The sequence below is a fragment of the Phalangium opilio genome, unplaced genomic scaffold (genome assembly GCF_054372755.1).
Source record: "Phalangium opilio isolate 3A_F unplaced genomic scaffold, DU_Popi_V2 ptg000037l_1, whole genome shotgun sequence".
In the NCBI taxonomy this organism is placed as follows: Eukaryota; Metazoa; Arthropoda; class Arachnida; order Opiliones; family Phalangiidae; genus Phalangium; species Phalangium opilio.
In genome coordinates this window covers 6,727,908-6,752,294 of record NW_028324160.1, presented here as the reverse complement: position 1 = coordinate 6,752,294, position 24,387 = coordinate 6,727,908, and the positions used below count along the sequence as shown (strand labels likewise).

The 24,387-nt window shown below is 39.4% G+C and overlaps 2 protein-coding genes across 2 annotated transcripts; one reads left to right on the top strand and one right to left on the bottom strand.

Moving 5' to 3' along the window:
• Nucleotides 1-15,923: 15,923 nt before the first annotated feature.
• Nucleotides 15,924-17,310, bottom strand: LOC149683794 (uncharacterized). The gene is made up of 2 exons (XM_089871261.1): nucleotides 16,836-17,310; nucleotides 15,924-16,765 (listed from the first exon to the last, which is right to left on the bottom strand). Exons 1-2 carry the CDS (start codon nucleotides 17,192-17,194, stop codon nucleotides 16,168-16,170), a joined length of 957 nt encoding a protein of 318 aa, XP_089727387.1. The 5' UTR covers nucleotides 17,195-17,310; the 3' UTR covers nucleotides 15,924-16,167.
• Nucleotides 17,311-23,648: 6,338 nt separating this feature from the next.
• On the top strand, nucleotides 23,649-24,346 carry LOC149683793 (uncharacterized). Its single transcript, XM_089871267.1, has 3 exons — nucleotides 23,649-23,790; nucleotides 23,865-24,129; nucleotides 24,194-24,346. Exons 1-3 carry the CDS (start codon nucleotides 23,756-23,758, stop codon nucleotides 24,197-24,199), a joined length of 306 nt encoding a protein of 101 aa, XP_089727393.1. The 5' UTR covers nucleotides 23,649-23,755; the 3' UTR covers nucleotides 24,200-24,346.
• Nucleotides 24,347-24,387: the final 41 nt, after the last annotated feature.

Genomic DNA, 24,387 nt, shown 5'->3' with positions numbered 1-24,387 from the left:
TTTCCAAAAGAATTTTCTTAATTTGAGTGGTAGACTTCATGTATGACTCCAACATTATGAGAACACTGTTCCATCGGGTTGGAACCTCTTGTTTCAATGAGTATTCCAGTTCTGAATTTAAACCCGATCTTTTGAAAAAGGTAACTATAGCTTTAACTCCTTGAAGAGTGGACTCTACTTTCGGACATTTATCCCTCAAAACAAAAATCTTCTTTTTGGAGCCAGGTTTTCCATCCAGTGCATCCACATTTTTAATTTTCTTCGGGTCCAATGCCGTATTATGTAACAACCACGTTACTATAGATTTAACTTGTGGCACTGACAGTTTAGATGATTCTTTGATTGGAATAATTTCAACATATTTGAACCTCCATCCGTCACCAACCATGATGATTCCAAGACATCGGTAGTCAATTGGTTGAAATAGATCTGCAGAATTTTCGTCAGTTGCACCCGTATGTTTTCTGTTGTTTTCTTTTCAAACTCAAATTCGTCTACAGCAAGCATTCTACATACTAGTTTCCAATTAGAGTCGATGTAATGTATAGAAAGAGAAATGAAACTTCTCTGTTTAAATCTGTCAGACCACATGTCTGTGGTAAAAGTAAATACAGGTGATTGGGGTGCAAGACTTAAATCGGCTATTAGTTCTTGCTGTTTGGTCGATACTAAAGATGGAAGAATCTGTTGCTTTTAAGTAGTCCTGTGGTATATTACATCTGAAACCTTTTGATGACCGTGTTTCGCTCCAAAATCAATGTGTTTGAAACCATCACCCTCAACTGACGCCAAGGGCCGCAAATCCTTCGCTAGACCAACTAAAATACTATTGTTTAAGGACAGAACTTCTACCGGTGGTACTTTTTTAGAAAAACAACTAGCTACAGATGGTAGGTTTTGGCACTTTTGGCTAGAAGTTTTCGAAGAAATTGGTTGAGACTGAGATTTGACAGCCCAGCAATAATTTTTTTGGTGGCGGTTTAAACTAGATGTTCCGGTTTTTGCTTGATAAGAAATTATGCTTTTACATTTCTGACATTGAACAAAGGGTTGTTCATTATCGTCTACAAACAACACATCAAACGTCTTCCTTATAGATGACGTTTTACGAGAAGACGAGTTGCTTTGAAATTTTATCCTACCACTATTTTGGGTAATTAGTCCTTCTATAACGCTTTTGCTGAAATTTTCTAAAAATAATTTTTAAAGGTTATAAACATATTTAAATACGATTTAAATTAAATTTTAAAATACATATAAGACAGATAATACTTTTTGGGTTCGTTAACTTCGTAATAGTAAATAGGATAACAACAATCTTAACATATTTGTTTGAAAGTAGAATTTAAGTTCGATTCGGTAAGTTCAATAACACAAAGAATAAAATTTCTGTATACTGGGCGAAAGTTGAAAATGAAATTACCTTTTTTGTCAATACCAGAGCTATCGGCATTGTTATTTCGGTCATCCGTAGCGCTTTCCATATTAATTAAAGTGGCAAGCCTTGGCGCAGTCACGGCGAACTTGGGCGAAGTGCGCACTGAGTTTACGGCTTTACGCTTTCTCTGGTAAACTGCGGAAATTTTCCATACGGTTGTCAACGCGCTCTATAAAGCTAGCACGGTGCACCTAGCGCGTACTGCCCTCCTCCCACTGTCCCGCCCAAAACTTGTGAGATTTTTTCCAACCTTCAAGTGTCGGGTGGGACCGCGGGTCTAATAAAAAGCCCGACCCGACCCTGCCCTATAATTTTGAAGATAATAAAAACCCGACCCGAGCCCGACCTAATAGAAAGTCAACCCGACCCGATCCGGCCCGATTTTAATTTTAGGACATGAAAACCCTACCCGACCCGACCCGGAAAAATTGTAAATTAATTTTGCCCTACCCGACCCGAAACGGGTTCGGGTCGGGTCGGGTTGAAAAAGCCCGATTAAATCGGGGGCCCGACTCGTCTCTATCCTCTAGTACGAACCTGAGAGAAAATATTCTCGAGGCAGTCTTGATTTAAACGATGAGCTAAGATATATTTATAGCCAAATTTATTTTTAAGGTCAAAATATAAGTCTTAAGAGACTTAATAAAGATCAGCAACCCTTTTCGAAAAATTTGTAGGCATTTCGTTCCTTTACACCTCATGTCATCTATTAGATTAGACATTTCATTTAATGCGTCTAACTGCTCTGTTAAATGAACACCAAACGCACATTTAATTTTGACAGGATCATTTTCAGTGTAGGAATTGAAAATGTGAAACCACGCATTTACCTTTTCTATGAATTTGGATAGATTTTGGTAGTCTTCAAGATTTTCATCTGAAGAATGACTTTGTTTTTTAGAAATGTAAATTGAATATAATGCTTTTGAAACATTGTTAGACAACAGCTGAGCAGCTAGTTTTACATTTTGCCTAGTTGGCCCTCGGCATTCCAAATGAATTGCTCTTAGTTTGTGACACATTTTAAGTTCGTTAAAGTCTAATTTTAGTAATTCGTCTAAAGGTTTTCTATTTACATCAACATCCCCATCTTCCAGAATAAATCCCTTGTCCAAAAGCCAGTTTCGAATTAATTTTAGTGCATGGGGTGCATCTGCGAAGCAGTAAATTAATTGTTCACTAACACTAGGATGATAAAACCAATTTCTGTTAATATTTACTCCAAGTTCACGCCACAACCCCATGTTCCCTCCACCCATGTCACAAACTGTTGATACAACAAGATATCCAGCTTCGTGAAGCTTGGTGATAATTTCTAACAGTAAGGTTTTTGTCATTTTTTTGGTCAAAGCCAATGTATATTGGTTGTTTCCAATTTCCATACAGCCCTCGGACCATAGCCACTTGCATTTGTTCATGTTTGCCCACTACCTGGTCTGCTTTAACATCATACTCATATTGACTTTGAACTTTCATTTCATCAAATGTCAAAACTGCAAGTTTCTCACGCGTGGGTTTTACACTACCAGTAACTTTCATCAAATTTAAAACATCTGTCAATATACCTTGTCTTAAATTTAGTTTAGAGGCGTAAGCTCTCAAGGTAGATAGACCTGGTAGGGGAATATGAAGGTCCTTTTTCAAAAATACGTAGGCTCGTTTGCTAAAATAGCGCAGGGTGAATGCATTTTTTAAATCCTCAGAACCCCAATTAACCCTTTTTTTTCCCCAAAAGTCTCTTTATCTGACTATCTGAAAACACCACCCGCAAAATATCAGCTAATTTTGAATTATACTTAGATGATTACCCGCAAATCAAATCACTGTATTTGCATTACAATTGTCCATTATCCACAAGTGTTCCTGTCACTCGCATATTTACAAGCTCAATTTTGGAGCAAACTGCTAAGAGTGATTCCTTAAGTGATGAACTTTTCGAAACCCTGTTGTTATTGAAACTCAACAAATACGAGTCTTAATATTGATGTCACAGTTTATAGAAATTGGAAACTGATTGCGTAGTATTTAAATTTATTGTAATCAAAGGAATTAAAATATATTTTAAAGAAACTTAATTTTATTATATAATTGTACAAATTTTTAATTTATGTAAAATTACTCCCGTACTTTGAAAGATGGTCAAAATATTTAATATAGAAATGAAAATTTATGTGATTAATAAAATAGTTTACTTGTGTGTCTTTTTATCTATTTATTTGTTTATTTGTCAATTGTTACGAAAACAGATAAACAACACTTGAAAAATTACAAATACCGTTTTTTTATATAAGGCCTCAATGATTAAACAGAACATAAATTTAATGTAAAATTTTATTATATTGGAACTAACATTAAATGACTCCAATAAATTTTACCCCTGGCGGTTTTGCCGAGAACTGAAAGCCGAATTGTCCTGTAAAATAAAAAATAAGTTTGGCAGTTTATATTCTTTCTTCTGTCTTAATGACGCGCTCTAGGGTACGACAAAAGTTTTATAACTCGACATCATATTTTACGGTATTTAGTTTTAATTGTAGTACCTAACTAGATATTGCTATCTTCATTTGGTATCAGAAAGTTCTTTTACTTAGAATCAAATTCAGATTTATTTTTAAATATTTCTGGAGACTTTCTTGACTCTTCAATCGCGACTTTCAAACTCCAATCGTAATATTCTTCGAAGAATTACCAAATGCATTTTGGGGGAGTTTGTACTGTGTCATGAATCAGAATTTCCTGTTTTATGTAAACGTTTCAGAGCTGCTAAGTTAAGGGCTTAATTCAACTCTTAATTTTTTATTGGCTTATTAATAGATAAAGCTTCTGTAGATTGTCGTAAATGATCTATGAATTTTGAGGTCCGGGCCTCTGGTTTCTAGTTAAGATTTGATGGGTGTTTTAGGGATGACCCCTTAATTAAATTAGAAATCATTGCCTTAATCAGTTTCTTAATTAAATTTAAGGGGTCATTATAAATATATATACATATAAGCTCATAAGATATGTTCCATAAGTATTACACTTCCTATACTTTGCTAGAGCCTTACAGCTCGAGCTAGTCCGAGAACGACAAGCGAGAATTGAAGTCTTACACTCGGTGGTTAATTTTGCAGAACTTCCATCTTCCTATTTAGTCTGTACTAAGGCTTTGACAGCGCCTCACCAGGCGTCGCTTCACCTCGAATCTATGACCTACGTCACTTCTTGACAAGCTCTCAGTTACCACTGACAAACTTATGGAACACATAGTCTGTACTAAGCTTTAGACATCGCCCCAGTCACCAGGCGTCGTTTTACCTCGAATCTATGACCTACGTCACTCACTTCATGACAAGCTCCAGTTTGTTACCAGTGACAAACTTATGGGATGGAACGTATCTTATGATTAACTTATGTAAATATATTTGATCGTCCAAGCCCTAGTTTGCTTTCCATATTTGTTTTTCTTGGTTTCTTCTGAATTTCCTGTAAAACTTTATCTAGTGCTACTTAACTTGCTCAGCCGTGAAGTTCACGGTTGTTTCTGGTTTCTAAAAGCAGCTTCGTTTAATTTAGTAGCTACATTCTGCTTATACTATCCTTTCCCAATTTTTTTTATTTAAACTTTAATCAATTATTTAGTTCCGCTAGGTATATAGTATAATTTATACGGAATTACTGTAGCATGCACTGGTGCTTGTGCTTGTATAAGTGCTTGCTCAATTAGCACTAATTAATTACACTGAATTAAAATGCTTTCGAGTTCAAATTAAATTTTCTTTGATTTTAATTAATATAGTTTTCATTCTATTTTAACCTTTGTTTTTCTGAATTTAACTACACTGAATTAAAATGCTTTCGAGTTCAAATTAAATCTATCCCTGATTTTAATTCTATTTTAAAAATTTGTATTTTAGTGGAATTTCAATTAGCTAGCGAAATAATTAGAATTTTAATTGGCAAACTAATTAGCGCAGCTCTGAATTATTCCTTTAGTACAAAACCATTAAGAATAGAATCTGACTCTAATAGAGCTCTAATAGAACAAGAGTTTGTCAGCCTCCAAAGTTCAGTGTAATAATCATAGGTAACCCAATAACAATAAGTGAGACAAAAGATGAGTTGATGAAGATATTGAGGTAGCCTCAAGTTTTAAAGTATCCTTGTAGGGGGTGCATAGAAGACTATAACATATTCGAAAGACATTCCCGTATCTCTAGTAGAACTAGAGCTATGAGCTTCTAACATTTAGTGTATTGTTATGACTATGGAGGGGTAGACTTTTTGCTTAATTACTCGGTCCCTGTTTGATGTAACTGAGAGTTGAAAACACCTCTGTATGTATAGAAGTGCTCCGCATCGTAGCAATATTCCCCCAATTAAGCCCTATTATTACGAAACTTGCTGAATTCTATAAGCTTAAGGTAATAACCGTAAGTTCGACGCTATCAATAAGCGTAAAGTAAGACCCACAAGTGCGGTACTGTCAGTGAGCTTAGATAGCTGGTGGGTAAAAAAGAAGAGTTCCTCTGATGGTTCCCCCCCCCACATTGAACGCAAAAATTGTACAACAGTTTTACTCAAAATAGTTTAATTTTAATTTACATTAATGATAATTAAAATAATGCGGATAAATACGGTACAAGATTAACGAAAGCAGGTACTAAGTCAAGTGTTGGCTCTTCTTCCAGTTTCTACGAGTTCGGAATGATGACGTAGTCGGAGATCTTCTAGCCGGTATGTTCCCATTTTCCCCAATCCCATAATACCCAAAAGGAATATTTCGCCCAAAAGATTTTTTGTCCCATTTCGCCCAAAAGATTTTTTCCCATTTCGCCCAAGCCCGAAAGTTGAGATCTAATTTTAGCCAGAAATAAAAAAGACCTAGAGAAAATTAGCCTTGGGTTGGGTTAGGCTAGGTTAGGTTAGGTTGGGTTGAGTTAGGCTAGGTGGGTTGGAAGCCTTCACATGAGCAGTTCCCTTATGAGCGGATTTCATATTAGCGGTCCTCATAACAACAGTTCTCTAAATAGCGGTTCCCGAAATGGCAGTTCACCCATTACAGCAATTACCGTTACAGCAGTTCTCTAAAGAGCGGAAAAACAGATATGCGAAAAACCATCGTTGTTTATTATGGTGTAAGCTTGCCCAGCTGGGTTATATGAACTCAAAAATAACTAGGTCAGATATGGATATATTGAGTAGGTTAAAACTGAATTTTTCAACTAAATAGTATTAGGTCAGGTTAGGTTAGGTTAGGTTTTGTTTCGTTTGGTTAGACTTAGGTTAGTAATATTTTGGTAATGGTTTAACAATGTTACGCCTTTTCCAAATAAATTAATGTTTACAATTATCTTCTTCCGAAATAAAATAACCTTTCTCAAATTATAATATGCCTTTTCCAAAAAATAACTGTTTACAATTACCTTCTTCCGAAATAAAATAACCTTTCTCAAATTATAATATGCCTTTTCCAAAAAATAACTGTTTACAATTATCTTCTTCCGAAATAAAATAACCTTTCTCGAATTATAATATGCCTTTTCCAAAAAATAACTGTTTACAATTATCTTCTTCCGAAATAAAATAACCTTTCTCGAATTATTTTTCAATCCTGGTAAGAGAATTGTAAACTGATACAGCCTGAAGAATAGTACAATATTTAAGTGTACTTTTAAAAAAAAATGCACAAATACGCGCCGAGTTTATTAAAGCAGTGGAAGGCACGGATCGAGAGGATATTGTAAGCCAATGTTTCTGTTTTGGGGGAAAAATATTTTGGGACAAATGAGATTGGGAGAAATGGGAATTGGGGAAACTTTTTTTGGGTGAAATGGGGGAGAATCCTTCTAGCCATGGTCCTTGATGACGGGCCGACATTTGCTAAGCTCGCCAAGAGACGTATCGAGTCGTTTAACTCTCTTTTGTAGAAGTTGAATGGAACACTAGGAATAATTTAATTGGAACACGTAGTTGGAGATAGCGTGACGTGGGACACCCGGTTAGTGAACAATCCTAGCGTGAATTAATCCGTGTCCCGGTAAACTAAACTTTGTACTGAAACTAGGTTTTCTACAAACAAAAGAACTGAACAATAATTACCAATTACGACTACGAAGATGACATCCAATAGAAGAAGGTCCAAGCCATCAGAAAAGTGGTGAGAGACTGAATGATGTGTTAACAGCGATAGAACATTTTATAGTTAGGGAAAGGTCAAAGGTAACGCGCGGGGTGTTAATCCTCTATTCTACCTGCCACCCCTAGAGCGGAAACTCGCGACTATCCTTAGATAAGGCGGCGGCGGAAGGTTACAATAGTGCAAATTCCCAAAACGCGCTACGGAAGGCAAAGTTTCACCCCGTTGTATTTCCCTCCTAGTTACGCAAAAGTGGTCTACAATAGACCTTGGTGGACACGCGATATAGATAAGATATGATAAGAAGATAAGGCACCTCCGCGTGTCACGTGATGATCTATTACGTCACGAATAAAATTTAGGATAGGGTAAGGGGTAAATGGTCCAAAAAACCAGTTTATTGTAGACGGCGCTGGGGTCACTTTTTTCCAGGACTGTAGCCGACTCCGTGCAATTAATAAACTGGTTTTGGACTTGTAAACCTGTCTTATATCCAGCCGATACAAGGAACTCCAGTTTTGGTTTGGCAAAGGATAGTGGGCCTGATTTGCGCAGGCACGCACGCACGCGTTAATCCTACCACCTTCGAAAAGCCAAAACTGGATGGAGTTCCTAAGGTAAAATAAACTAGGCATCCACGTGACCCCCGTTCTGCTTTAGGATCGTCCCCCGCCAACCCTAAGGTGAAGCATGGCCAACTTGGATTACCGCCAAAAAAAGAAAGGCAATCTAAGTTGGCCATGCGCGAACCAAAGTCGACAATTGGCCTTGATGACTTGAGCCAGTTATCGCCTTCCTTACCCTCGGATTTGGACACGGGCTTCTTCTACCACAGTCTTTTATCGCTTTCATGCCCACTGTCAGGCACTTTTCATACCGGCAGAGCTGGCACCGATTTTGGTCCTCTTTTGTTATTTCGCAGCCTCTCGACCCGCGCTGGCAGACGAACTTGGTACGATTTATTAAGGCGCGTTTGAACAAAGAAGATACACTCCCCAGGAATGGAAAGGGTAGCTTCCTCTATTGTAAATTTTTGTCTCTCCCCTCCTAGTACGCTCCAAAGGCAGGCTCGGTTGACCGAGGTATTTCCGGTCTACATTGAAATTGCATAGACCGGAAGTTCCTTGGTCAACCCAACCCCGAGACATACCTTCCATTCCTGGAGCGTATATTCTCTTTGGTTTGAAGAAAGATTTGCACGCTTCGCAACATGTTGCGCTGTAAAACTTCCCTGGAGCCCCCGGCGCGTGCTAGCTCTTTATTGGGCATTTCGAAAGAGGACCGCGTATGGCCTCGGGCTATATTGAAGAATAGCACCCGCTCTTATACCAAAAGAAAGCTTACTTACGCCTTCCTCCGTTATATCGCAGTCCCGAGACCCGCGCACGCAGACGTACTTCGTCCGCGCGTTTGAAGAAAGCTTTACAAGCTTCGCAACATGTTGCGCTGTAAAACTTCCCCGCGGCCCAATCAGCGCAGACGGCGCGTACTAGTTCTTTATTGGGCATGAGGAACGCGCAATGAATGGAGGAAGGCGTAAGCTTTCTTTCGGTGGTATGATTTCATTGAAGTTTAGAAGACCGGGTCGGGTGCTTTTCTTCAAAATCGCCGGACGCGCCAGGGTTTTGTCGTATTAAAGGGCTCCACCAGAGGCGGCTGGCGGGTTCTCTATTCTTTCGCCTCTTCCAAAGCTACGGCGCCCGCAAGCTGCCGGTGGGGCCCTTTAATCTTAAAAATACAAAAGTGATTTTTATTTAAAATTATTTGTAGAAATTTTTGTCAGACTTGAAAACAAGTAAAGCGCGGGTCACGTTTGTTCAATTAAACCTAGTTTCTTTGAAATTAATTATTTGTTTGCTAAAAACTGTTCGTAATTAATAATTAATTAAGCTTACAAGAAGTTAGTTATCAATAAGTTAAAATTTGTGTAGGTTTAATTTGAAATTAATAAAAGGTATGCCGAAATGAATGATTATGCCCATTTATATCGATAACATAAGGGAAGGGTTGCTTTGACTCTCTTCTTTTTGACTTTGCCGCAAAATATTGCAACCGTAAAATTAAACCGTAGGAAAGGGGGCCTAACTTCGCGGCACACAAAGATAATTATATAAAAACTAGCAATAAAGAAGTTCCCAGGTTACCCGTTTAAAGGACTTATTGTCCATGACTAAAATATTTACCAAATAATCCATTTTGAGAAAAACGCCGGAGTAATCGAATTAATACTTTTTATTGAGCAAAACAAAAACACGTTGCAACTTGAACATGGTTGCGAGACTGACTTCGGAGACTGCCAGATCTTACAGCGGCGGCGGGGGTTTTTATCCCCGCCAAAATATATTTTTTGTTTAACAAAAAGAGCTAGTGGCGCTTAAGGCGCCACTTGTGGGGAAAAATATATATAAAAAACGTCTGAAGCAGACGACGCGAAAGGAGCTGAGGGTGCCACGGTTACATCCCCCCCTCTAGACAAGTCGTCGGCCTTCAGCGAGAGGGGGGCCCGTCGTCCCTTTTCTTGGGCTTATTTCGGCGGCGGGCTTTATAGGCCTCGCTTCGTCGCGGGCATGGATTGAAGCAGTGGCTCTCGTGGTGGCGTCCGACTTGACAACGGCGACACATGCGATGGGGTACTGACCGGCTGAGCCACGGGAGGGGTCGAGGCGGAATCCTTGGCGGCGCCTTAGCAGCCGTAAGGCCCCATGTGAAATGAGGGTGAATGGTGCCGACAACATGACGGTTGCCGGAACTTGGCTGGAATAGTACGTCTCGATTACCAGCACGAAAGTTCCCATCGGTCCCTGGAAGGCGTCAACAATTTTTTAGTTCGCGTTTCGAACAGTTTCCCACGGCTCGCGCGATATCGCTTGCCGCGAATAGTTAAAATCACGCGAAGTCACATCGGTGATATCATGCACGCGTAAATAGTTCGCAACGTCCGGGCGAGACCGGAGAGTCTTATGCGGATATTGTTCTGGAGGATGGTAGTAAATGTCCATTTCCGGACCTCCAGGCTTAGGATTCTTCCTCAGCACTATCTCACGTTTCCATCCTTTACGAAAAGGGTTGACGAATCTCATGGGATTGACGGGAACAAGGTTGGACAATTCCATTTCGTCTTCCTCAGATTCGGAGGAAGAACTGGACTCGTCAGGGTGAGATAGAGGAGAGGGTGGAGGGAGAGACTTCTCCCTCGAGCTCCTATCAGGAGAGGAAGATGGAGAGGTTGGAGGGAGAGACTTCTCCCTCGAGCTCCTATCAGGAGAGGAAAGTGGAGAAAGGTCTGGCGGCATCCGATTCACTCGGAAGACCGCGGGAGGATCTGAGAATAAGGCGAATGCGTCTGGCTCAGATTCCTCAGGTAGATCAGAGACTTCGGGAAAAGGCTCTGGTACTTCCTCCGATAGGGAAGAAGAGGACCCGGTTGTGGACGAAGAGGAGGATTGCTTTCTCCTCGCTTTTTCACCAGACGACTCGGTCTGCGCTTCTTGATCTCTCAACAGTCGTTGTCTTCGTTCTCGCCGAGTCTCACGACGTTCGTCACCAGTACTGACTCCAGCGTCCTGAAGTATAGGTACGGATTGTGACGAGATAGAACTTGAAGATGAATTCCTTGACGTTGAGGATGACTGGCTTCCGTCCGGTCGGCAGACATCTTTATTTGACCAATATAGCTTTAAGTGCGCGATATTCTCGATTCCTTTGCTTTCTCCGGTTTCTGGGTCTTGTAATTTGTATCGCAAGCGGTCGAGCTTCTTCGCGATCTTGTAGGGACCATCCCACTTGGGACATAACTTAGCGGCGACATCACGTGCCGCTTGAGACAAGGGATGCGTCTCCTTCCAGACAAGCGCACCAACGGGAAATTCAATTCCTTCCCGCCTTTGATCGTAGTAGCGCTTCTGGTGTGCTTGCGCTTTCTTGGCAAGCTCTTTAGACAAGGCTAGTTGCTTCGCTAAAGCTGAGAGCGAGGCGGACCTTTCAACAAAGTCCGCTACTGGCATACCCACGTCTAAGTCCCAGGGAAATCTCGGTTCCCTACCCATGTTAAGGTAGAAAGGAGTTCTTCCTGTTGTGGTGTGTGTAGTCGAGTTGATGGCGAACTGAATGAACGGCAAATTCTCGTCCCATCTTCGGTGATCTCGACCAACGAACATCGAAATGATTTCGCCCAGAACTCTATTTGTGCGCTCCACGATGTTACTCTGTGGATGATACGGAGTGATGTATCGTGGCTTGACTTTAAACATCTAGAGAATGTCCTTCCAAAGCTGAGAAACGAATTGGGTTCCATTGTCGCTTACGATGGCTTTCGGACATCCGTAGCGAACTATCATGGAGACGAGTTTCTTCGCACACGTTCTGGCGGTGATGTTCTTCATCGGGTACAGTTCGACAAATTTGGTAGCATAGTCCGTGAATACCAGGAGGTATTTATGATGGTGACGGCTTCTTGGTAGAGGTCCCATTATGTCCACTCCCAGCAAATCAAATGGCTCAGAAATGGCCGTAGGCTGCATGAGACCTGGACGTTTTCTATTGCGGGCCTTGTGCATTTGACACAAAGGACATCCGCGGACGTACTCGGTAACGTCCTGCCGGAACGATGGCCACCAGTATCTGGCCCGAACCTTATCGAAGGTACGATCTCGACCTCGATGTCCAGATAGAGGGTGGTCATGAAATAAGCGGATGGCGTCCCGCCGGAACCGCTGTGGCAAATAGACTTTTGCGGGTTGTCTACCATAGGCCTTTCGATACAAGACATCGTTCTTTAGTTCGTAGTACCGATGTCTTTGAGGATTATCTCCTGATAACTGGACTATGATGTCTTTTGTGGCTTGTTCATTCTGTTGGGCTTCTCGCACTTCTTCGAGCGTGAAGGAGTGGTACAATGCGTGATTGGCGGGAGGAGCTAATCCGCTACTGCTTGAGGACGAAGTCGACGTCATTGAGGAGGATTCCGCTGGACTGGAATCGTCTGACGAGGACGATGACGTCATGTCTTCCAATGACATGGCTAATAGCGAGACAGGCGCTCTTGATAAAGCGTCCGCAACCTTGTTCTCCACTCCCTTCTTGTGTATGATCTTGAAATCATACGTCTGCAAGTACATTGCCCAACGAACAAGACGAGAGTTCGGTTCTTTCAGTGTGAACAACCACTGAAGTGCTTTGTGATCAGTGATCACAGTAAATGGAATATTTTCCAAGTATGGCCGGAACTTTCCCACTCCCCAATAGATGGCAAGACATTCCTTTTCCGTCGTGGTATATCTTCGCTGGACGTCGGACAGTTGCTTACTGGCATAGGCAATAGGTACCTCGACGTCATCTTGAATTTGCGACAGGAAAGCTCCAAGTCCAGCGTCGCTAGCATCCGTGGTCAGGATACACGGCAACTTAGGGTCGTAAGCCGCTAAAGGAGGCGCCATACAGATCGCATCCTTGATGGCCTGGAACGCTTTCTGCTGTTCTTCTTTCCACTGGAACGGAACGTCTTTCTTCTTGAGATGGTTTAACGGGGCAACGATCTTGGAATACTGCGGGATGAATCGTGAGTGCCATCCCGCCATGCCGAGAAATCTTTGGATTGCTTTCACGTTTTTCGGGATTGGAAAGTCTACTATAGCCCTAGTCTTGGAGGGATCAATGTGGATCCCTCGTTCGTTTACTATATGCCCTAACAAAGTCGCTTCGCTTTGCGCAAAGCGACATTTCTTCGTCTGAAGCGTAAGTCCCGCTTCAGACAGTCGGTGAAAGACATATTCCAAGGCTTGTAAATGGTCTGCCCAAGTACTGGAAGGAATGAGGATGTCATCCAGATAGACACAGATGGAAAAGTGGTGTCCATCCCTGAAGACTTCGTCGATGAGTCGTTGAAACGACGACGGCGCATTGCATAGACCGAACGGAAGTACTTCGAATTCGTACTTTCCCGCATGCGTGATAAAAGCAGTCTTTGCTTTTGCCTGCGGATGGAGATCGATCTGCCAATAGCCGCTCTTTAAGTCCAGTGCTGTGATGAACTTTGGGGCACCCATTTTAAAAGCTAGCTAGCTAATTGGGCCAAGTCATCTTGCGACTTATTGCCACTTATCTAACGCCTTTAATCTCAATTCGAGCAAATTAAAATGAAAGAATAATACCATGCTTGATTCTTCCATATTGCCTAGGTTTTTATAACCCAAGGAGAGAAAATCCATACAAGATCAGCAGCGGCCTAATCTGATCTAGTTTCTGATGTAACACCTCCTCGATGGATGCTTGAGGGGGGTTGGGCAACAGGGGGGGGGCGAACAACGGCCCGGAATTGGCTGGCTGGAGTGGTAATTGCAATAACATCAGTTGGACGTTGGGCTGGTTCAGCTGGTTTTGACCCCTGGCACGTCCGCGAGCTCTTGATCTTCCGACAGGGTTGTCTGAAGAATCTACAACAAACTTATTAAAACAAATTAAAGATTATTCATATTGATTAAATAGTTAAAAATTAATTTAGTTCTAGTTCCAGTTTGAGTTACGAAAGAAATATCAATGTTCAGGATCTAAAATCCCGAGATTTAAATCCTGAAAATGAGAATTTCCTTTGTCTCCTGTCAGCACGCGCAAACCGAGGCCTAGGCCTAGCTTTACGCGTGGTTGTGACAACCGAAGCTGGAACGGAGAAACAGATAGATTTCTCCGAGACCCACGTGGAGCCAAGGCTTACGTGCCTTCACTATTCGTTCGTTGTCCGAAATTTTATCTAACTTAATAATTAAACATTAATTACATACCTCCAATCTTGTTATTTCTTCTCCAAGAAGAAATGGTAGAAAAAATTGGACGCACGACTTAACAAGAACGATCCAGTTGGATCCTTTGTACTTCGTCGTTCTTCTCTGGAGTCTGGAGTCGGTGGCTCTAAACTATGGGCGTCCCTGTCTTCTCTTTATAAAAGCCTGACTGCAGCGTCACGTGTAACCGAAACCGGTGAGATCACGCCCCCTCCCCGGGAAACAGTTGTCTGCTGGTGATGCGCGCGCATTACTGAAAACACAACCAAACAGTTGATTGGTGGATATTTCCCGCTCATTCTCAACCGCGTATTTTAAAAATTATATACCGTTATTTAGAAGTTCAAGTAACTATTTATTTTTTATTTTCACCCAAATTGCTCAGATGAACGTTTAATTTATAAAAATAATGATTTTTTAAGCCTAAAAACATTTTATAAACCCATCTTTTACCAGCGAATTTGGGTAAAACTAACCAACCAATGAAAACTCCAGGAATTTGGCGCCTCTTTTAAAAACCGCAACTACATAAAGGTACAAACATAACAATATATGTATATAATCAAATAAAAAAGCAATATTCACTGTAAAGGCAAGATTCTAAAACAATAAACGTTCTTCAAAACCACATACCCTGAAATCTAACCCATAAATAAATGAAAGTAGCTAAGCCTAATTTATATTCAAAATGTATTTGGCGCACGTCATTCATTTCCAATTCCAAGGCGATTCGCGGCCAACAAAACCTTGAAGGAGAGTGGAAACCCCCATTTCCTCTGTACCCCCACCTACGGCACCGTAGTCCTCCCAGCATCCTCAGCGGTTAGGTAGGGTCGTACCGGACGAAATTGTAAAGGACGCTCCCTCTATCTTAACAATAGAAGCTAGTTCTCGTACATATAAAATGGCGCTACGCGGCAGCACTTGGCAATCGCCTACCGAAGGGTAGGGGCGTGCGCGAGGTACACTGGGAGAGATACTGTCGCGGGTCGCCCTTCATCATTTCCAATCCATTTCACCTACTCTATTCCTTGCGTCCCAAGTTATAAATTACTTACTTACAAGCTAATAAAAAATGGCGGAGGGGTTCGGTCCTGTCTCTGGTTTGGAGTACTAGGCCAAAGAAGATACACGCCCCAGGAATGGAAAGTGTAGCTCCCTCTGGTGTAAATTTTTGTCTGGCCCCTCCTAGTATGCTCCAAACGCAGGCTCGGTTGACCGAGGTATTTCCATAGATATAGTAAAACTATAAAGTTTATAGTTAATATATCTATGGAAACGAGTCCCTGTAATATTTTTATTTTATTGATTTTTATACGTTTTTGAGAAATAAATGAAATCAATAATCTTCCAGCTATGCCTAGTTATTTTAATTTAATTAAGAGGCGATAAAATAAGACATAAAAAAATATAAAAGTTTTATTGTTTATCACATATGCAAATAAGTCCATCTACTTTGATGGTATTACAAAAAAAGAAAAAAAAACTTTATTTGAGAAAAGAATATTTTTTTTTAAAGCTCGCTTTTTTAAAAAAAAATTTTGGCAACAGAAGCAGCCATTAATATCAAAAATGTAAATTTGTTTTAAACTTAAAACAATTATTTTATATTTTAAAAAGTGGAATTGTCGCCATTTTAAGCCACACCTCTGATCTCTGGCAGCTCGATCCCTATTATAATTACCTTAATGGGGTCCTTGGCAGGACTGGATGAATCTTGGTGTCACAATTAGCAGGCACTTTGAATGAGACAGTCTTTAAACTATTCTTAGGCACTTCCTCTTTATTGTCTTTGGTTGGAATAACGCGTGTCTCTTCATCTTCAGAAGGTTTCTTTACATCATCCTTAAGCTTTTTTTCACATTCGACTTTGGCTTTTTTGAGTGGTGGTTCTGTTGGTGTTTCAAAATCAGCTGAAGTAGTAGTTGGCGACTTTTTGTCACCCGTTTTGGGTTTCTTTCTGCGTGATCCAAATGTTTTACTATTACGTCGCTGGGCGGCTTTTTTTTCTCTTGATCTCTCTCGTAAGCTCGTTGTCTCAGATCATCCAGGGAGTGACAGTACAAAGGAGGTTCAAAACCGCGTGACTTAAATGTGTAGTATTGAAGCAACGGATTGAGGGTGGCACCCTTAGAGGTACTAGGTGTTGGATTATTTAAATCCTGGACAAAATATATCTTTTGATCAGGCGGGATATCATCCTCCTTTTCTTTTTCCTTTTTCTTCAGTCCTGTGTCGACTTTTGCTTTGACATAGTAGGTAGTTGGTTTAACAAGCTGACGTTTTGCAGTTGAAGGTTCAGCAACAGAAATCTTTGGTTTAACAGAGTTAGATGACGGAACGGGTCGCCTGGCGATGCTTTGACGCTCGTTAGGCGTCTGACGTGGTTTTGAGATTGGTTTTTTAGCAATGGCCACTGGCTGGGCAGTGAATCTGGAGAGATAGTAAAAGTAGATTAAACAGGAAAAGCCTTTTAAAGAGACTTAGAAACGCGTAAACTTACTTGAAAACTCCTTTATCAATTGAAAGAGGTTGCGCTTTTACTTGGGATGGTTTACGAACAGGCTGCCGAACTGGCCGCTGTTGTTTTACTATAGCAGCTGGTTTTGCAGCAGCGGTACTAGTACTTGGCTGAGGTTCTGGGTTGTTGTTGTTGATTTTACTGGTGGGTTTTCTTCTCAATCCAGAGTCTACTTTGGCAGCAACTTCGTATTTGCGTCGTTTGTTTGTGGCAGGGGTTTCTGTAGTATTTTTTTGATTGACATCCTTTTGTTGATTGCCATTGGGGCTTTTACGTTTATTTGTTAAACCATTGGTTTTGGTAATTGGATTAGCTGGCGGTTTCATTATTTTCGGTTTCATATTGTTATAAGTCCAAAATATGTTGCTTATAAACAAGAGTACCGAACAAAGGAACCAAACCAACAAAGCCAAACAAAGGACAATCTTAAACTAACTGAAAATTTGCTATAACTGAAGTTACTGAACGTAAAAAAACGTTACCGATACAATTTAAATTATGTAAACGTTTCTTATTGGTAGAGTGTTTGGCAGTTTCCTCCAATAAAATCGTTTCAAAATAGAAAAGAGCGCCCAAACTGCAGTGCTGCCAGGTTTTTAAATGTTTAGTTGCACCGAACGAACTATAAAATTTCCATATTAAAAATGGCTCATGGATATTTTCGGGTGCATTTCGGTGTCAAAGCAAAGAAACCTTTTTGACCAGATAAATTTTCCATTTTTAGCAGCCTTGCTTGTAAAAAAGAAAAATCTACTTAAAAATCTCAAATGTACTCTTTCTTTCAAATTTCGAAGCGAGTTATGGCCTAAAAATGAAAATTTTAATTTCATAATATCGTTCATCATTAGAGTATTCTATTAAATCGTAAGAAATTATAATAACTATGTCTGCATATAGAGAGAGGTCAGTTTTCTTTAATTTATTGCTAAGCCTTGGCAATATTTATGTTAAGAAGAATTGAGAAGGCAATTTAGTTGCCCATGAAGTGGTTGGTTGGATCTTGGCCGTGGAACGGGCTTCTATAGCGCGAGCAGCTTGCGTCGTCGTGACGCGCCGCGCGCGTGATCGAGTAGCTTGCGTCGTGACGCGCGTGATCGAGTGGGCTATGATGTAACTCACTAACTCAAACTGGAAGTGATGAGGGAAGCCATTTTCCTTTTCTCTTTTGTCAAACAGTCGTCAAACTTTACGTGAAAGTACAAGTTAGTGAACAAGACGTGATTTCAGGTAGCTAATTGTTTCCGATTAAGTTAAATTAGACTTAAAACTTAGTGAAGTCGATACCTAAGTTACTTATTAAGTCTCCTGACTCCTGAGTGGTTGAGTTCTGAATTGTAACCAAGGCTTAACGGTTTAATGCACCTCGATTAAATTATGGCTAAACGTACAATGGATTATGGAAATGTGTCGCAAATTTGTGACGTTAATTCGAACGGTATATTGGTCTATGCTGCCGGCAATAAGTTTATTTTCATCGATTTGAACGAAGGAAAACCGGCTTTTCGTAATGTCCCTGCTGAAGACGTTCATTCTGATGAAGTTACTGCAGTATCATTTTGTCATGGGAAGAAAGCTGCTCATGTTCTAGCAACTGCTAGTAAAGACAAGACAGCGCTGATTTGGGATATAAGTGATCTTACCAGTTTTAAATGTCGTTATATATTTAACTGGACAACCGTAAGTTTTTAAATTTTAATTGAGATTTAGTCAAGCTTGGTACTTTGATTGCAACGTTAGACAAAAAGTCTGCATTAAAGATTTCAGTTAATTTCTGTTTTATTTAATATTTTTCATAACAATGGTTAAAATTGTGTTTGAATTAGCTATTATATTTAACGACAGTGGTTAAAATAGTGTTTAAATTTAAATTAATTAAGTTTAAATAGAAAAAAATCCAAATGAGGTGCACATTTTTAGTTCATACATTAAACATTTAAGGAAATTGTTTCCCTAGATTGGCAGTTTAAATTAGTGTTTTTAATGACAGTGGTTAGATAAGTGTTTAAATTTAAATTAATTACGTTTAAATTCTCCCCCCCCCCAAAAAGAATTGCAGTGCATGTATTTAGTTTATGTATTAAACATTTCAGGAATTCGTTTCACTAGATTGGCAATTAAAAAAATGTAGCGATGTACTATACCTTTTAGACAAAGATGGTATCTTAATAATTTGGAAAATAGCTGAAAAAACTCACGAAGTATTTGATAATGTCTTGAATGGACATCCTGTAGTGCTTTCTGCTAGCCCTTATAATCGCTATCTTGTGGCATTAGGGTAATTCATTATAAAGAAACTAATTTCTTAGTTATTTTTAAGTTTGAACAACTTTGTTGATTAATTTCAGTCACGATAATGGTATGGTGCAAATAGTACATACCAATCGGGGTGGGCATGTAGGGATTGTTCTACCTTCTGAGAACCTTGATGGTTCTATTGTTTCACTAAGTTGGCCTCCTCACATTCCGTCTCCTGATAATTTTAACAGGGTACGTTTTATTTGGTTCAGATTTAATGACGGGAGCGGTCAAAGGGGTGTGGCTTAAGTTGTCTCCTCCTCTTACCGCCAAAATGGCGGCGAATTGTTGCACAGGTTAATGAGGAAATGAGCCTGATTGGTTTAACTAGGGCCTGACGTTCAGTACTTACACCGCTTTGCGCCCTTCCATAAAAGAAAGGCCAAAGGGGTGTGGCTCAAGGCGACTACTCCCCTTACCGCCAAAATGGCGGCGAATTTTACACGGGTTAATGAGGGAATGAGCCTGATTGGCTAAGCAGAGGCCTGACTTTCACTACTTACCTCCCTTTGCGTCCTTCCTTAAAATAGAGGCCAAAGAGGTGTGTCTTAAGGTGGTTACTCCCCTTATTTTACGCTAGTTAATGAGGGAATTAGCCTCATAGCCTAAGCAAAGGCCTGACGTTCAGTACTTACCTCCCTTTCCGTCCTTCCTTAAAATAGAGGCCAAAGGGGTGTGGCTTAAGGTGGCATCTCACCTTACCGTCAAAATGGCGGAGAATTTTACGGAGTCTAATGGGGGAATGCGCCTGATTGGCTAAACATAGGAGTGACGTTTAGTAGGGGAGATTACCACCCCTTTTACCACTCTCTAGATAGAGATTACCCACTCTCTATAGCTTAACTAAAAATTTGAAAGTTAATTTTAATTTAAAACAATGATTTTTAACAATTGAAAAAGGATTGGTCAGATACTTTAGATCTTTGCTCGACCACTGAAAATAATGTCATAAAAATTTGGAATATCCAATCAAAAAGATGCATGATTTTTGATGAATTTCAATTCATGGACCAATCAGTAACAGCAATATGGCATCCATGTGACTTACAATCCCTTTTTTTCTCATCTCCAAAGTAATTTTAATAATATTGCTTTTAGATCCGAGTATTGTGGCGGGAATATGCGTAATCTGAGAGAAATCGGAGCGCTAACTGTGGCACAGCTCAGGTGGGGTGGGACTCCAAAAAATGGGGGAGTAATAGTCGCACTCAATTGTAATTGGTTCGTCTGTAGCCCTTCTTAGCCAATTACCAATGAGTCCGATATTCCTCAGCCATTTTTTGGTGTCCCACCCAACTTGAACTGTGCCACAGTTAGCGCGCACCGATTTCCCTCAGATTACGTATCATCCAATTTAATTTAGAATAATTAACTTAATAATAAATTAATAAACTATAGTGGAGATTTATACCTGGCTAAAATAATTAATGACCGAAGATTATATAGGCGTAAATTTGATGATGTTGAGCAGTGTAAGCATTCTGGTGCTATATTAAGTATTTCTTATTTCAACTACACGATTTACACCTTTGGGATTGATAAAATGGTGATTTAACTATTAATTATTTTTAAATCAAGAATGCTTAATTTTTATGCAAATTGGTGACTCCGAAATTATAGGTAGTTTTATGGGAATATCCATCTTTGAAATCACTGTCCCGTTTTCCCGCAATTGAAGGCGCAATGCCCACGTGTTTAGAAGATGTTATTGCTGAGGAGGAAGAAGGCACATTGGAAAAAAGTTCTGAAACTTTGAGAAATGTATCTGATGTTATGAGCCATAGTAGAGATAAAATTAAGACTATTAGATCTAGCTCTAATTGGGGCGAACCAAAATCATCTGCCTTATCAGCCACAAGATCTGATTCAAACTCGTGGAGATGTCATAGAGATTATGAGCCTAAAGATGATTCGCGTAAGGAAGAATCGCATTCACGGAGTTCGAATGGAAGCTCGTCGAAACGTAATGGAAACTCGTCGAAAAGTAATGGAAAGTCTTCAAACGTTCCTGATTTCTCGTCAAGAAGTCATGGAAACTCGTCGAAAAGTAATGGAAAGTCTTCACCCGTTCCTGATTTCTCGTCAAGTAGTCATGGAAACTCGTACAAGAGTAATGGAAAGTTTTCCATCGTTCCTGATTTCTCGTCAAGTAGTCATGGAAACTCGTCGAAGAGTAATGGAAAGTCTTCCATCGTTCCTGATTTCTCGTCAAAAAGTCATGGAAACTCTTCAAATGTTTCTGTGAATTCGTCAAAAAGTCATGGAAACTCTTCAAATGTTTCTGTGAATTCGTCAAAAAGTCTTGGAAACTCTTCGACCATTCGAAACTCGTTGAAATTTCACGAAAATATGGAAACTTTATCGAAAACTCGTAACTCGACTGAAAATCAAGAAAACCCTCGGTCATCAGTGATCAAAAGACTCGTGGAATCTTGGGCGAACTGCAAGAGTTAATGAAACACCAAACTTTCTGGCCCTTTCCTGATCCATTGAAAGTTTCCAAGCAACGCAAACGAAGTCAAAACAGCACAGAAGATTTCATCTATTTTTTTTGTTATTAGTGTATTTTTTTCTATTTTTTGTTCTAAATACATTCTAAGTCACAATGCATGTTAATAAGTCTTAACACGTAAAATTAAGTGCCTTAAAATTCACCAAAGAGTGCCAACTGCCAAGTTGTCAAAAGCTACCTCGGGTGTTGTAGCCAAAGACTGAAGTTGTTACTTAACAGTTGTAACGCCCATAAATTGGCTTTTCTAGTCGGCTAATCCTTGCACAGAGAACCCGCTAAGTTGGCCTTTAAAATGTTCGTATTTCCAATTTATTAACGCAATGTTAAAATCAGGTGTTTTTTTTGTGTGGTTTAAAACCAAGTCAAAATATTAAGTCACTAACTCTCCTTCTATCCCTGATTTTTTACATAACATTTTGATACTTCAATAACATTTTCATTTTTCAACGAGTCTCCCATACTTTGGTATTATTTTTGCTTTTTCTTCAAATATTTCAAATATGATCCCATATTTCAGTATTATGATTTTTTCTATTTTTTGTTCTAAATACATTCTAAGTCACAATGCATGTTAATAAGTCTTAACACGTAAAATTAAGTGCCTTAAAATTCACCAAAGAGTGCCAACTGCCAAGTTGTCAAAAGCTACCTCGGGTGTTGTAGCCAAAGACTGAAGTTGTTACTTAACAGTTGTTAGGGGGTTGTTTTTTTCTTAAATACTGACAATTTGTTTGTGTTAATGTACAAATTTTAATAAAGCCTAAAAGTTCCATGAAAATTTGGATTTATATATTAAAAGTTAGGCCTAATATCCGCGGCGTTTAATGACAAAGGCTTAGCGAATATCATGTTTTAATATAGTTTACATTCATTACAGAATAGCCTTATAGAAATCTATTATTTGGTCCTTTTACAGCTGTAATTAGTGTTCAACTCGATTTTAATTATTTTTTAATTTGTAGCCAATTATGAAATTCAGAGCAAAATCTATTATGGGTATTTATTTAATGTAATCTGCATTACAGAATAGGCTTAACAATATCATTTTGTTATGCTACAGCTGAGACTAATTGTCTTTTACTCTAATTAGTTTCTACTTTGTAGCCAATATCCGCGCGGAATTATGAAAGACAGAGCAAAATCTTAATGAATATTGCAATTGTTTTAGTTATTTTTATCCATTTAATCCTTAATCAATATTAAATTCAATCAACTGATTTTACTGTTAATCGATCCATTCCTTCTAAATTAATTGAAAAATTACATATCTACGCTTTTTCAAGAACAATTACATTTTCCGAAAACATTTTATCATGAAATTAATTATTTTGGAGGGAGTACGTGTTGAGGTGTAAATGTTGAATATTTGAAATATTCTACTGACTTTCTAAAAAGAGCAGGTGAACTCTGACATAATTGGAAAGGAAAATCCTATGAAAAACATTAACATGTACAAAAATGGGCCAAGCCACGCCTCGTGCCCTCTCCGCCGTAAAACGTTCTGAGATCCCATGTAGAGCCAAGTCTGTCATTTTCTTCTTATTCAATCGCCAATTGAACAATTATGTTATAAATTAAGTCCTTTTCCTAATTAATAACCAATATTCTTTGACTATCATAATTATGCATCTTTGTTCGTATCAAAAATATCGTGACTTGGCAATCGCAGGTAAGTAATATTAAAAGGAAGTCGAGGGAATATTCACTAAATCGTTGCTGATTTTAAAACAATTGAAGGGATATTCACTAAATAGTTTATGGTCGAGGGGATATGCACAAGTTTATAAGAAGAGTCATGCATAACCCTATGTACAAACAAGTTTATATGGTGAGTTATGCATAACCCTATTTACAAGTTTATAAGGCGAGTTATGCATAAACCTATGCACACGTTTATAAGGTAATAGCCCCTTCGAAAAATTTTGACTGCCTTGTGCATCTTGTTATTTAAGTTCTTCGCGCACGCGCACTTGGGGCTAAAAAACGTCATATCTAGTTTGTGAACTAGGCTATGCGGGGAAACTACTTCCTGTTTGTAGGGGCCGTTAGAAGTTAGAGAGCTAGGCAAGCCTAGGCTTAATTTGAAAGTGTTAAGATGGACGGATTGGACCAAGTTTCTAAATCACCCAAGTAAGTTAATCCCAAATAATTTTATACCAATTTTATATTTAGATCGGAGAATTGATAATCTTATTTTTAATTAGGTTGAGTAAGAGTTTAAAGAAAAAATCTACGAACAAGAAATTGCCTTTGCCAATAGGAAATTGGACAAAACTTTTGAAAGTTTTACCATGTCGCTTTGACGAGACTTCAATTTTGAAGCTTCATAGTAATTTAAAAGCTAAGAAACACCTTCCACAAGGATATCGAATGTTCAAAGCCAGCAAAGTAGCTGAAGTTTTCTTAAGCGCTGGGGCTACGAAAAAAGCTTTCAAAGAATCTTCTTCATCTTGTTATGTCAAGAGCAAAGTAGAAGCGAGTTTCACTTTACATATGCATTATGATGTGGCTATATAATTAAATATGGCCTCAGGTTTAGTGGATTGTTCTTGGTGTGGGTGCAAAGCTGGCGAAGGAGGTGCCTGCAAACATGTAGGAGCCTGTTTATGGTATTTGCCAGATTGTAAGCGAGACGGCCGAGTCTTTATTCCTGATAGCCTCGCTTGCACAGCAAAAGCCCGAGCATGGGGAGTTCCAAATACTCCAAAGAACCTTTCAACTATCAAA

Excerpts from the sequence above, each read along its gene's own strand:
- LOC149683794 (XM_089871261.1), bottom strand. The coding sequence starts at position 17,194 with ATGAAACCGAAAATAATGAAACCGCCAGCTAATCCAATTACCAAAACC. Across the intron at positions 16,766-16,835 it reads ATTGATAAAGGAGTTTTCAA|ATTCACTGCCCAGCCAGTGG; the intron begins GTAAGTTTACGC and ends CTATCTCTCCAG.
- LOC149683793 (XM_089871267.1), top strand. The coding sequence starts at position 23,756 with ATGGACGGATTGGACCAAGTTTCTAAATCACCCAA. Across the intron at positions 23,791-23,864 it reads CAAGTTTCTAAATCACCCAA|GTTGAGTAAGAGTTTAAAGA; the intron begins GTAAGTTAATCC and ends ATTTTTAATTAG.